At 45.9% G+C, this 15,095-nt stretch overlaps 1 protein-coding gene across 2 annotated transcripts in view; it reads left to right on the forward strand.

Annotated features, from left to right (window-relative positions):
• The window catches only part of LOC126281989 (myrosinase 1-like), a 118,661-nt gene that overhangs the window by 81,424 nt on the left and 22,142 nt on the right, over positions 1–15,095 (forward strand). For both annotated transcript variants that reach the window (XM_049981375.1, XM_049981374.1), the window contains 2 exons: positions 10,072–10,194; positions 10,272–10,452. In XM_049981375.1, coding sequence (XP_049837332.1) covers positions 10,072–10,194; positions 10,272–10,452 — 304 coding nt within the window. The remainder of the gene's footprint in view (positions 1–10,071; positions 10,195–10,271; positions 10,453–15,095) is intronic.

A 15,095-nucleotide genomic window follows, 5' to 3' on the forward strand; every position in this document is an offset into this window, starting at 1 on the left:
CCGGAGCCGTGCGACTGCTACGGTCGCAGGTTCGAATCCTGTCTCGGGCATGGATGTATGTGATGTCCTTAGGTTAGTTAGGTTTAATCATTTCTAAGTTCTAGGGGACTGATCACCACAGCTGTTAAGCCCCATAGTGCTCAGAGCCATTTGAACCATATTTTGGGAACTACATCTGGATCGCGAGGTAGGTAGTTCTCCAATTGTCATCCAAACCCGAATCTGACATCTTAACCACTGTGCCATCTCCTATGGCGAGAGTCATAGTACTGTTCATTATAACACGAGGATGACAAGCTTGGCAATGAGAGAAGAGGTCAATAGCAGTTATGTGATAGTAGCAAGTTGATTTCATCGATAGCAGCGTATAACAGACAGTATTTGTTAATGTACACAAAAGTATGAGACCGTATAACCTTTTTCGCTTGCACTAGGCCAACTGCGCACAAACAAACAAGTAAACATAAACTTACGGTTGCTATATTTTCAAAAAAAGTGGTAGTTGTTTTTTGTATAATTTACGAACCCTGTATACAGGAATCTTCAGAATAAGACAAAATGCCACCAAGTGGAATTTAGATCGTATGGAACACGGCCCGTTCCAACAGTATGGTGTGTATGCTACTATCATATCATGTATCGTCGCTCACTGTTTAAGAGGAGGTTATTTTGACGAAAACTTGTTTGTGTAATGGAGGGCTTGTCTTGTTGGAGTTAGTCAGAGAAAACGGTCGGTGAAATATTTTCCTACTACGGTCGCTAGTCATCTTCCAAATCACTATTGTGTACACTGAGCTAAACTATGCTATCCAACCGATGGTCCATCTCCCCAATCATCTCAGCAGTGCAACACATTCCTTATTATATTTGAAATGGGAAATGAACGAAGACAGACAGTTGTGCTTCTCCTGTAGATGATAGAGGTTTCCTACACCGACTAAGGTGATTACAAGGCTACTTCGAAAACATTGTATCAGAGGTTGAAAATACCTCTACAGTTGTAGATTACTTTATTTTCACACAACCGCTTTCTGACTGTTATAAGCCCATCCTCAGGTGTGTTGCCTCTGATCGTAGAACAGGGAGAACAGGGAGTCTAGTTCGTAAACAGCACACCGCGGCTGGTACACACGTCGCTCGGGGACCACAGCACAGCTACGACACTTGAGGATGGGCTTGTAACAGTTCGAAATCGGTCGTATGAAAATAAAGTAATTTACAACTGTAGCGGCATTTTCAACCTGCGCTGTAATGTTAAGTTGCGGATGTCCTGCCAACATGATTGTTCATAAAATATTCTATGTTGTGTCGTGAATGAAATCTTGCTCTAAAGTAGAGAAATGTATGTTAAGAAAAGATGACTAGGAAACACAATCCTGTACTGTTCGAATATTGCACCAACGGTGTGGAGATTGATACAACCACATCTATGAAGTGGCTAGGCCTAACGGTGCAAAGTTATGTCACATGGAAAGAGCACGTCGGGGACGGTAGTAGGAATGGCGAGTGCTTTATTGGGAGAGATTTGGGAAAGTATGGTTCATCTGTAAACGAGATGTGCATAGGACATTAGTGCGACCCATGCCAGAGTACTGCTCGAGCGTTTGGGAACTCCACCTGGTCGGATTAAAGGAATATATCAGAGCAATACAGAGACTGGTTGCAAAATTTGTTTACCGGTAGTTTCGATCAACAGGCGAGTGTTATGGAGATGCCTCATGAACTCAAATCGGAATCCCTTGAGGGTAGACGAAATATAATATCGAGAAAATTTGGAGACAGACATTTGACGTTGACCGCAGAACGATTCTTCTGCCCACGAAATTTGGCGTAAGAAACAGGATGATAAGAGAAATTAGGGTCTTCACGGAGGCATATAGATAGTGTTTTATTTTTAGATATATTTGTGCATAGCACAGAAAAAGAAATGACTGGTAATGGTGCAAGGTACCCTCTATCAAGCACTGTACGGTGGCTTGCGGAGTTTGTACGCAGATGTAGATGTATGTGTTAATGTAAATTAGAAAGTATACTACATCAAATACTAATTAATTTTCTACTTCGGCCATGAGAGTGGAGTCCTGTTTTCGTACCTAGAGTTCTCGGGATGTCTAAATGGGAAACGCAAAGACTTAAATATCACTTCCATTTCAATGCGCAGTTTCAGTGTTAAGAAGATAGAAAAAGGGTATTTTAAAACCATTTTCTGGTAGTAACATTGTCGATTGCCGTGCTTGACTTGTAGTTGTGAATTTTCTGGTGTAAAAAGTGTACCAGAATATCTAGGGAATAGAACAGGAAGAGCCACGAAGTTATGCATTCAGTTATGAGGAAATACGCAGGCTGTGTGCAGTTTACAGATGAATTCATTTTTTTTCTCGCAAACCAGTACTTGGCACTCGCACTCCTCCATGCTATATATTCACCAGGAAAATCCTTAAATTGTGCAAATATGGGCCACATATGGATGGTTCCTTCAGTACCACTGAGGAAGACGGCAAAGTAACTTTTAAAACAAAAGTATGTTTGAGATCACTGCTAATGGTTGTCAGAAGCATAACTTGGAAGCCGTTCTTGCGTTCATAGATGCATTTTCTTAGTGCCTCTACACAAGCGCATGCGAAAGCTGTCACAATTCTTTGGTAAGATCACGGACGTTGTCTGTCACTATCGTTATTCCCAATCACCAAGCGCTCCTCTCTCACACTATTGTAAGTGTGTTCCATCATGTATGTATCAATCGCACAACATAGATTTCCAGTGATTTAGTGTTTATAACTCATGACGCAATCCCATTTTTGCGTTTCACTACACACTTACCGTAACATGGTATCTGCACATTAAAGTCGGGATACATTTTCGTTACCAACTTTGGGTTGTGATTGTTAACGTAAGAGCACATGTAATTAACATGTGAAGCCACATTTGAAGAAGTGTAGCGCGACTCTCTCATCCCTGCAACTTATAAATACAACTTTGTGATCAAATTTTCCGGACACCACAAAAAACGTACGTTTGTCATATTAGGTGCATTGTGCTGCTACATACATGCATCCAGGTACTCCGTATCAGTAACCTAAGTACTCATGAGAATCGTGACAGAGCCAAATGAAGCACTCCTCGGAACTTTGAACGCGGTCAGGTGATTGGGTGTCACTTGTGTCATATGTCTGTACGAGAGCTTTCCACACTCCTAAACATCCCTAGGTCCACAGTTTCCGATGTGATTGTGAAGTGGAAGCATGAAGGGACACGTTCAGCACAAAAGCGTAGAGGCCGACCTCGTCTGATGACTGACAGAGACCGCCGACCGTTGAAGAAGTTCTTAAAGTGTAGTAGTCAGACATCTATCCAGACCATCACACAGGAATTATAAACTGCATCAGGATCGATTGCAAGTATTATGACAGTTAGGCGGGAGGTGAGAAGGATTTCATAGTCGAGCGGCTGCTCATAAACCACACATCACGCCGATAAACGCCAAATGACGCTTCGCTTGGTGTAAGAAACGTAAACATTGGACGATTGAACAGTGGAAAAACGTTGTGTGCAGTGACGAATCACGGTACACAATGTAGCGATCAGATGGCAGGGTGTCGCTATGGCGAATTCCCGGTGAAGATCATGCCAGTGGGTGTAGTGCCAACAGTAAAATTCGGAGGCGGTGGGGTTATGGGGTGATGGCGTTTTTCATGGAGGTGGGCTTGAACCCCTTGTTGTCTTGCGTGACGCCTTTACAGCACAGGTCTACTTTGATGTTTTAAGCAGCTTCTTGCTTCCCACTTGAAGAGCAATTCTAGGATGGCGATTGCATCTTTCAACATGCTCGAGCACCTGTTCATAATGCACACCCTTTGGTAGAGGTTAAACAACAATAACATATCTGTAATGGACTGGTAGGCAAGGACTCCTGACCATATTCCTATAGAAAACATTTGTGATGTTTTGGAACACCGACTTCATGCCAGGCCTCACAGACCGACATCGATACCTGTCTTCAGTGCAGCACTCCGTGAAGAATGGGCTGCCTGTTGTGGTTGGCAGGAGAGACAACCGTGTTTTTCTGAAGGTGGCCGAAGTGCATGCGTCTCAGCTCACGCAGGCTGGCGTGAGGTCTGGAACGTGACAAGGGAATTAGAATTGAGAAAAACGGACGTAGCTGGTGGAATACTTAACTTTAATCCATTAATGGAGAACGTCGCTCTTTATGGTACATGATTCACAATATCAATAGTACGGATACTGGCGCCTTGCTAGGTCGTAGCAAATAACGTAGCTGAAGGCTATGCTAACTATCGTCTCGGCAAATGAGAGCGTAGAAGTCAGTGAGCGATCGCTAGCAAAGTCGGCTGTACAACTGGGGCGAGTGCTAGGAAGTCTCCCTAGACCTGCCGTGTGGCGGCGCTCGGTCTGCAATTATTGATAGTGGCGACAAGCGGGTCCGACGTATACTACCGGACCGCGGCCGATTTAAAGGCTACCACCTAGCAAGTGTGGTGTCTGGCGGTGACACCACATTCCTCCCCCGCAAATCGGCCCACGTTTGTGGCATAAGGCTTCCGCCCGCCGCGGGGAGGACCGCACGTTGACGTATGCGACGAGGTGGGGAGCCTAACAAATGGCAAGGCTGTGCCACCCGCACCCTGCCATTCGGACCGCGGGGAGCTAGGAAACGCCTGAAAACCTGCTCCATGGTGCACGCCAACATGCGGTGTATGCGCCCGTAGAGAGACAGGAGGGGCCGAAGGGTCGGAGCGGGCAAGAGTTCCATGTCGGAGGACAACTGGTCACGGGAAGCGATCGGCGGCGCGTGACCCAGGGAGGCGCCCGACGGCTGCAGCGGTGCGTCCACTGCCGGCGTCGCCGGCGGGAGAACAGGCGGCGGCGGTGGCGGTGGCGGCGGCACGTCGCCATAGGACAAAATGGAAGGGAGCGTCGGTAACACCTAGGTTTGAGGCGAGCCAGTAGATGGGTCCCCGGGGCGCTGACCGGACGGCACCGTCGCTGAAAGCAGACGGCGAGAGGCAGATCCCGTGCGAAGACAGAGGCGCAGCTGATTGAGATGCCAACGCACCTCACCAGAGGCCCCCAAAACCAGATACATAGCGCGTCCGAGGCAACGAAGAATGCGCCCTTCGAGCCAACGCCGTGAACCTCGTTAGTGGCGATAGTAGACAACGTCGCCTGGAGCAAAAGCTGGTGTCTGCCGCTGCACAGGAACCTGATGCGGCGGATGGAGCAAAGACATCAAGGGTCGATGAGGGGGACCGTGGAGCAACTCAGCCGGCGAGCGACCATCTCGGGGCTGAGAGTGATACGAGGACAAAAAGAGCAATAACGCGTCCTCCCGAGAATGCGACTCTTTCAACTTCAACATCTGTGACTTGAAAGTCCTGATCAGTCGTTCAGCGGTACCGTTTGACTGTGGCGAAAGTGGAGCGGACGTCAGATGTGGAATACCATTGGCCTTGCAGAATGTCTGAAATTCTGCGGACATGAATTGTGGGCCATTGTCGGAAACAATAGTCTGTGGAAGACCTTTAATGCAAAAGATAGCGGATAACGCTTGGATGGTGGCACATGACGTCGTGGAAGACATCCGGACAACAAAAGGAAAATTACTGAATGAATCTACCACAACCAACCATCGAGCATTCCAGAATGGACCAGCAAAATCGATGTGTAAGCGTTGCCAAGGGGAAGCGGCTTTAGGCCATGCAAAGAATTTCCGCGGTGGTGCTGATTCTTGTTCGGCACACACCATGCAAGAGGAGCACATATTCGTAATCGCGGCATCGATTCCGAACCAAGTACAGTGCTGACGAGCAAGTTGTTTCGTTCTCACTATACCCCAATGTCCGCGGTGGAGTAGCTGTAAGACAGACGACTGTAACGAACATGAGACCACGACCCTGGACTGATCATTATCAGAACGCAACAGCAAAACACCACGTCGCACAAAAAGTCTCTCCTTGTGAGCAAAAATTCGTCGAACCAACGTGTCCCCGATCTGTGACAATGACAAGGGCCATTGCGTAGCAACAAAACGCAGAACGGGAGCAAGGACAGGGTCGGCAGCTGTGGCTGTAGCTACACGACGGAAATCAATCGGAAACGATTCAACCACGTCTTCGGTTGCCGCATCAATGAACATGCAAGCAAGTTCGGAGGAATCGAATGCCCTATCCTCAGCAACAGGCAAGCGGGACAACCCATCGGCGTTGCCATGCTTAGCAGTGGACCGATACAAGATATCGTAGCGGTACTGCGAGAGGAAAATAGACCAGCGAATGAATTTCTGCGCTGTATGTGGAGGTACAGGCTTGGTCGGATGAAAAAGCGATGTCAAAGGTTTGTGGTCTGTGATTATGGTAAAGTGACGACCATACAAGAAATCATGAAACTTTGTAACACCAAATACGAGAGCCAATGCTTCTTTCTCGATCTGTGAATAATTTCTTTGCGCAGACGAGAGCAATTTGGACGCAACGGCAATAGGGCGATCGTGCGATCCATCTTTGTACGCAAGCACAGCACTGATCCCAAAATCCGATGCATCCACCCTCAACAAAAGGGGATGATGGGGATCGAATGGCGTAAGGCAAGTATTGGAAAGCAACGCCGATTTCAATTGGCGAAAGGCGCGTTCGCACTCCGTCGTCCAGACGAACGGAACACACTTACGGCGTAAGCGATGAAGCCGAGCTCAAATGGAAGAGGCGTGCGGCACATATTTATTATAATAGTTGATTTTTCCCAGCACACACTGCAGCTGCTTCAAATTCTGCGGCGAAGGCAAGTCTCGTATGGCACGGAGGTGCGTTGGACTGGCATGTATGCCTTGGGCATTGATTACATGTCCCAGGTATGGCAAGCCCCGAGCAAAAAACACACATTTGTACTTTCGCAAGCGGAGACCATTTTGTTGCAAGACCTGAAATAATGTTCTGAGATTGGCCAAATGTTCTTCTTCCGTCTTTCCAGAGATCACAATATCGTCCAGATAATTAGCTGCAGTAGGGACCGACGCACAAACAGTTTGTGGATATTGCTGAAACAATGCAGGAGCGGATGCACACCCGAATGGCAGTCGTTTGAATTGATAGAAACCAAGATGCGTGTTAACCGCCAAAACGCGCTGGTATTCTTCGTCCACCGGTATTTGCAAGTACGGAACTGCGAGGTCCAGTTTCGAAAAATATTTACCCGGGAACAGTTTGTCGAAAAGATCTTCCGGGCGGGGTAAAGGAAAAGTTGCAATCACTTGTTGTGGATTCACTGATGGCTTGAAGTCCACACAAAGTCTCAATTTGCCGGGAGGTTTTGGCAAAATTACTAATGGTGATGCCCAGAGAGAAGCCTGCACATGTTCAATTACACCTTGTCATTCCAAATCGTGTAATGTTTTGCGACCTCATCACGCAATGCTTGGGGAACATTGCGCGCTCTGAAAAATTTCGGTTGCGTGTTTACTTTCAGTTCCAAATGTGCTTTATAGTTCTTTGCGCAACCGAGGCCCGTTGCAAAAATGTCTACAAATTCTTCACATAGACGAGAAACACTGTCTGAAGGCACACTCTGGTTCACTGATAGGACCTGATTTACTATACACAAGTTAAACAACTGAAATAAATCGAAATCAAACAAGTTCACTGCAGAAGAAGAACGAAGGACGTAAAATGACACAAGTTTCGTTTGTCCTTTGTATGTTGCAAGAAGGCTGCACTGTCCTAACACAGGGATACGTTGCCCTGAATAGCTTGTTAACTGAACATTTGCTGCACGCAACGGAGGTGTGCCCAGCAGTTTGTAAGAGTCTTGATTGATCAGTGAAATTGCAGCTCCGGTATCGAGCTGGAATGGTATCACTTTGCCGTAAATGTCCAAGTCTACAAAAAGTTTATTGTCCTGCTGCCGACAAGAGCGACTGTCTCGTGCAACGTGAACTGATACTGGTACGTAATCACTTGCTACTTGACGGGAGTGCCGTCGATCTCGACGCACACTATTTTTGGGACGAACACAGTCACTGTTAGAGAGAGTGGCACTGGGCGCAGTGGAATGAACTACATGAATTTCCATGGGTGATGTTTCGTGAGCCTGAGTATCCTTGGTTCGATTCCGATTCCAGCGCGAAGCAAAGGGCCTGGAGCTTCCTATCAGAGTTTTTTCTGGCAAACACTCTGAACATGTCCTTTTTTATTACAATAAAAGCAAATAGCTTGGCGTGACGGGCAGTTCTCACGCGAATGTTTAGTAGCACATCGCGGGCATGATTTGATCACTGCATTAGCTTGCCTGCGCGGCACACGTGGCTGAGAGCCTGGCGGCAGTGGCGCGGCGGGGCGCGAGGGCTGTTTACTGCTCCGAGCAGCTCGCCCGGCGGGCCGGGTAACCTTACACACTGCTGGCGAAGTTTCAAATGAGTCCTGAGTAAAGTCAAGTGTGTCCTGCCGATCAAATATGTCCATCACTTGTTGAAGGGAGGGATTTACTAGTTTCTAATCTGTTTCCTTATACGAAAATCAGAAACGTTCTCTGCAATTGCATCACGTACCATAGTATCTGAATAAGGAAGTCTACATTGACACTCAAAAGCACAATCCCTAGTAAGGCCTTGCAAGGCTGCAACCCACTCCAGATTAGTCTGACCTGCCGTACGTTTTGTACGGAAGAAGGTATACCGTATCGCAACTACATTGACTGATTCTTTGAAATATGCATCTAATGCAGACAAAATTTCTTTGTACGACAGAGTTGCTACGTCGCGTCGGGGAAATAATTTGACTATCACACGGTACGTATTCACGCCGACGGAAGACAACAGAAATGGCTGCAACTCGTTAGCTTGAATTCTGTAGGCGGCGAGATGGAATCCAAATTAGCGTGACCACTCCGTCCAGCTTTCCAGTGCAGCATCAAAAGGTCGAAAAGTGGGTGCAACAGCGTGTTGTGGCTGCGATAGCGGTGAAGCGGCTGCTGCTGCATAGTTTTGCATCGCACGTTGTTCCTGGACGAGCTGTCCAATGGCATCCAGTAAGGCCTGCGTCTGCTGATTCTGTAAGCGATAAAATTTGGACAGTACATCTGGAGATCGTGAAGAAGCCATTACACAAGTAAATCAGGGCAATATCGATAAGAACGCGGTTTTGCCTCGTCGCCAATGTTGTGGTTGGCAGGAGAACCAACCGTGTTTTTCTAATGGAGGCCGAATGCAAGCGTCTCAGCTCACGCAGGCTGGCGTGAGGTATGGAACATGACAAGAGAATTAGAACTGAGAAAAACGGACGTAGCTGGTGGAATACTTAACTTTAATGCCTTAATGACGAACGTCGCTCTTGACATTACATGATTTACAATATCAATAGAAATTGATCATGGCGCCTTGCTAGGTCGTAGCAAATAACGTAGATGAAGGCTATGCTAACTATCGTCTCGGCAAATGAGAGAGTAGAAGTCAGTGAACCATCGCTAGCAATGTCGGCTGTACAACTGGGGCGAGTGCTAGGAAGTCTCTCTAGACCTGCCGTGTGGCGGCGCTCGGTCTGCAATCATTGATAGTGGCGACAAGCGGGTCCGACGTATACTACCGGACCGCGGCCGATTTAAAGGCTACCACCTAGCAAGTGTGGGGTCTGGCGGTGACACCACAAATCTCATTACGATGTAAAACTTGTTCTTCATGTCAACGTTATGTTTGTCCGTAATTTATTAAATTGCTAGCATCCTTGCTTATTCACATGTTCACAGATGCCTAATTCTGCAATGATTACTGGTTTAGATTCCTAGAAATTCCAAGGAAGATAAAACCCTCATATGTAGAACGAAGACATAACCGTTTCTTACGGAAGATAATACAATCTACGTTAATATTACATCACATAGAAACTATTAAATATCTCCAAACCACCAGCTACAAACTTTTTACAGATATCGTCAAAGAACTACCATCGTTCATGTTTTGCAGAATTCCGCAGCAGATCTAGGCATATTTACGTGGATCTGATTACTTCACAAAATATATACGCTCTCTGCATCGTTTCATGAAGTTTGACACTGTTGTGTCTGTAGGTGACGATGTACCACTGGGACCTGCCTCAAGCACTGCAGTACATCGGAGGCTGGCCCAACGAGTTGCTGGTCGACTACTTCGTTGAATACGCCAGGATACTCTTCCAAAACTTCGGTGATAGGGTAAGTTTCAGTGTACTTGCAGACGCGTCTCACAATCAGTCAATTGGCAGCATAATTGACGGTCCATCGTTCCACAGGTGAAATGGTGGCTCACCTTCAACGAGCCACATCAATTCACGATGGGTTATTCGACGTTGTGGGTCGCACCTTCTCAACCAGCTCCGGGCATCGGCGACTACCTGGCCACACACACCGTCATCAAAGCTCACGCCCGGGTTTGGCACCTGTACGATGAGGAGTTCAGAGCCACACAGAACGGTCAGTGCCTCGACACAACATGCAAGTCACTTCTTATACATATAAATGCTTCAGTATGTAAATACGTATGACGAGCCAGTGACCACAGTCTACCTCGATACTTAATGTGACTTGGTTCTGTTGCGGAAAATGATGTGATAAGGGAATTGTGTACACTATCTGATCAAAAATATCCGGACAGCCCTATGTAATACGTAATTGACCACGACGTGCCATGAGAGAGACATACGGGCCAGTATAAAATAGGGAGAGCAATACTGTGTGGTCGCTAGAGTGGCAGTAACAGCAGAATGTGTAGATCTACAGACACCAGTGAGTTCGAATGTGGGAGTAGGCGTTCGATATCACTTGCGCACTGAATTGTTCAGGATTCTAAAGCTGCCCATGGCAAGCGATGGTAATGTGACTATGATGTGGAAAAATTTAGCAACAACTACAGCTAAACCAAGAAATCTTGTACGCATGGGCAGGGATCGTAGAACACTGCAGAAGCTCATTGTCAAATATTGCATGAAATCAGTAGAAGGAATCACTCATGAGTTCCAAAGTGCTGCCAGCAGTCCATCTAACGCAATAACTTGGTTTAGAAAGTTAAAATGGGGCACAGTAGTATAACAGTCAAGATACAGTAGTACAACAGTTCCTCATGCATTTCCCGTAGCCATTGCTAAGCGACTTTTCAAGCAGAGTTAATAGTTACGCAGCCTGATAGAGGTTGACTCTAAACAAATGACTAGGAACAATGAGTAGTGCCATCAATGGAAGGATTTGAATTTGGTGAACACCTGGAGAACATTACCTGTCATGATATGTAGTTCTAAAGGTGAAGTGCGGATGTGGGTGTTCTCAGTGGCTAGCGTGTGATCCCCCTATTGTCCTTTAACGCTCACAGCGTTGTGTAATCCTTACAAAAAAAAATGTTCGGAACGGCGGCGCTATCACCAATGAAACTTGTCATACAGCAGCACCCGTGGTTCGTCGACAAACGGACGAAAATATTCTTGAAATGTTGTGGGCTGCCCGAAGTTCTCACCTGAACACAATAAAACACTTATGAGAACGTTTAGAAAATTTATTTTGCACCAGACCATGGTATCCAGCACTGTCTTCCCTGATTCGGGTTTTGAAGAAGAAAGAGCTGCCGTCCATACACATCAATAGAAGTTTCCCCGGAGAGGAGAGTTCAAGTCGTTCTAAAGGCGAAGGTGGGACACTCCGTACATTAATATCCAGATACTTATGACCAGATAATATCAGCGAAGCAGCGATGATTGACGAATCAATTTAGTGATGATACTGTCTGAAGGTGGAGAAATAGACTGACATAGGTGACTTTGACAAGGAGCTAATTACTATGGCCTAGCGTCTGGAAACAGGCTGAAATGTTGCAATTGTCGTAGAAAAAGGTTGAAAGACTGTGAAATACCGAGTAGGCCACACCGTTTTGTATGTCTTCCCAGGAAGCTGACGGCACATACTTTTCAGTTCCGTATAGCCTGGTAGTCGGCGATTTGCGGCAGATTTGATGATGGAGTAAGTTCAAGTGTATCAGGGCAAAACGATTGGAGTGCAATGTTGAAACTAAGGCTACGAAACAGAAGACCCTGATAGATTCCAGTGTTGTCCTAACGACGTCGTCAATTATGACTGCAAGTGCGCGCTGGATCATCAAGATTGAAGTGTTGTTGTTGTTGTTGTTGATGTTGTTATGGTCTTCAGTCCTGAGACTGGTTTGATGCAGCTCTCTATGCTACTCTATCCTGTGCAAGCTCCTTCTTCTCCCAGTGCCTAGTGCAACCTACATCCTTCTGAATCTGTTTGGTGTATTCATCTCGTAGAGTCCCTATACGATTTCTACCCTCCGCACAGCCCTCCAATGCTAAATTTGTGATCCCTTGAGGCCTCAGAAATGTCCTACCAACCGATTCCTTCTTCTAGTCAAGTTGTGCCACAAACTTCTCTTCTCCCCAATCCTATTCAATACCTCCTCATTAGTTACGAGATCTACCCACCTAATCTTCAACATTCTTCTGTAGCACCACATTTCGAAAGCTTCTATTCTCTTCTGGTCCATACTATTTATCGTCCATGTTTCACTTCCACACATGGCTACACTCCATATGCTGTTTGTAGTAGCTTATCCGCACTCCTATTTTTTTACTCATTATTAAATCTACTCCTGCATTACCCCTATCTGATTTTGTATTTATAGCCCTGTATTCGCCTGACCGGAAGTCTTGTTCCTCCTGCCACCCAACTTCACTATTTCCCATTATATCTAACTTTAACCTACCCATTTCCCTTCTTAAATTTTCTAACCTACTTGCCCGATTAAGGGATCGGACATTCCACGCTCCGATCCTTAGAACGCCAGTTTTCTTTCTCCTGATAACGACGTCTTCTTGAGTAGTCCCCGCCCGGAGATCGGAATGGGGGGCTATTTTACCTCCGGAATATTTTACCCAAGAGTAAAGCTGCATGCCCTCGGGAAAAATTACGGGCTGTAGTTTCCCCTTGCTTTCAGCCGTTCGCAGCACCAGCACAGCAAGGTCGGTTTGGTTAATGTTACAAGGTCAGATCAGTCAATCATCCAGACTGTTGCCCCTGCAACTACTGAAAAAGGCTGCTGCCCCTCTTCAGGAACCATACGTTTGTCTGGCCTCTCAATAGACACCTTCCGTTGTGGTTGCACCTACGGTACGGCTATCTGTATCGCTGAGGCACGCAAGCCTCCCCACCAACGGCAAGGTCCTTGGTTCATAGGGGCGATTGAACTTTGAAATGTGGACTAATGAAAACATATCGCCAGGTTGGATGGATAACTTTTCTTCCTACTCTAGGGTGATGTTTGTGTCTCAATATGTCGTCAATCAGGTGAACGGGTGTACAAAAGATGCACGACACCACGTATACAGACTGATGTGGACAGCGTTGAGCTATGGAGGAATTTCCCCTGCGCTTCCACGAAACATGCGGGAGCACTCTGAAGTGCTATGTAAACATTTGTCAGGATCACCTCCAAGACCAGAATCATGATATAGTTGTTTGAGAATCATAGCAGTGAACGCACATTGATTTCTTGGCCAGCAAATTAGCCTCATCCGAACGAGATGGAACTCATCTCTGATGTTGTATGTCTCTAGCTCCACACCCACAAACCTCCAGCTCGTAATTTACAGACATTGTGTGACCTGTGTGTAGACATCGGGTGCCATATATCGCTGGAAAACTTCCAAGGACGCGTCATTCACATGACGACTAATAAAGCTGTTGTAACGCATTAAATAGGTGTACCAACGTGCTATTAAGCAGGTACTCATTTTGTTTTGGCTGCTCACGGCGGCACAAAACATGGATGGCAGAGTCTTTCTACAGTGGATGACAGTGGCTGAAGAAGATGCGTATGCATTACCAGCTGATTTACATTCATCTTCATAAATGTCTTTTGTCCTGATAACGGCGGTGATTGATTTTAGCATGGACTGTTCGGGACAATTAATGTGTTGGTGAATCGCTCCGACTAGTTACTGTTCAATTGCTACTATCGTGCCAAAGAGACTGCTGAATTTAAGGCGTACGCATCTCACTCGATTTCATTTCCACTACGGCCCCAGTTCATTGTGACTAAAACTCCTTGTTACCTAATATATATCACACGTCACTACAGCGTTGCCACTTGTGCACTTGTGCACATTAATTGAATGTAGACATTTTCCATTTTCGAATGAATCTGTTAACTGCCAGAGTTGCGTAATTTTCGTATTAACAGCCCTTACTCTGTCACAATCTCGTACCGCATGTGTAAAACGACTCATGAGTCCAGTCGACTTAGAATATAAACACTCGTGGCCATTATACTCCTTTTTTCAACGTGTCCACTAGTGATGAAGGATGGATACTCATAAACTGTTTAGGTCCAGAAAGTAATCTGCGAAAGAGCCGCTCCCTTATCGATTGCCTAAAGGCTGTTAACGTTCGCGAGAATCTAAGACGACCCATGTTACCAACAAATTGATGCTCACAGCAGCCAACATCAGACTCTAATTTCCGGCGAATCAAGGTAATCACGGCATACCCCTGACAAAGTAAGATTTGAAACGGACAGTTCCCGTACAGTCTCGAAGGTCGTTCAGTCAAGATATTACCGTAATAAAGTGCGACGATGTCTAAATGTTGCACTTTCTGTGCTTGACTGTTACGCTGTAGGGCTGTATGAAGTTCCATAATATGGCGATTATTTCAGCCACTTCCATTTCCCGTGTAGTAGGTGAGCTGTTTTCCTAATACAAAAACTATCTCTAACTCAGTCGTTGATGCGTGTACTCTGCTATGTTGTAGCCAACGTAAGTAGTGGCAGTTTAAAGAACGAAATAAACAGCAGGAAGTTTTTATAATTACCCTTAATATGACAGGAGTTTCAACAGTGGAAGGTCAAGGTCAAGAAATAGAAACCTGCAATTGGCGAAAAAAACTAATACTGGCAAGCTGTATCTTTCTTCCTGAATGGCAACAAGTCAGTTAATTGTATTCCCCATTGAGAAGAATATATATGCACTAGGAATTTTTCAGAGTTCACTTGATGTGTACTCCCATTCCTCCATCTGCCCACTTTACACGTTTCTTTTACCATATGTAGTATTGTC

This window comes from Schistocerca gregaria, chromosome 7 (genome assembly GCF_023897955.1).
Source record: "Schistocerca gregaria isolate iqSchGreg1 chromosome 7, iqSchGreg1.2, whole genome shotgun sequence".
NCBI classification, from domain to species: domain Eukaryota; kingdom Metazoa; phylum Arthropoda; class Insecta; order Orthoptera; family Acrididae; genus Schistocerca; species Schistocerca gregaria.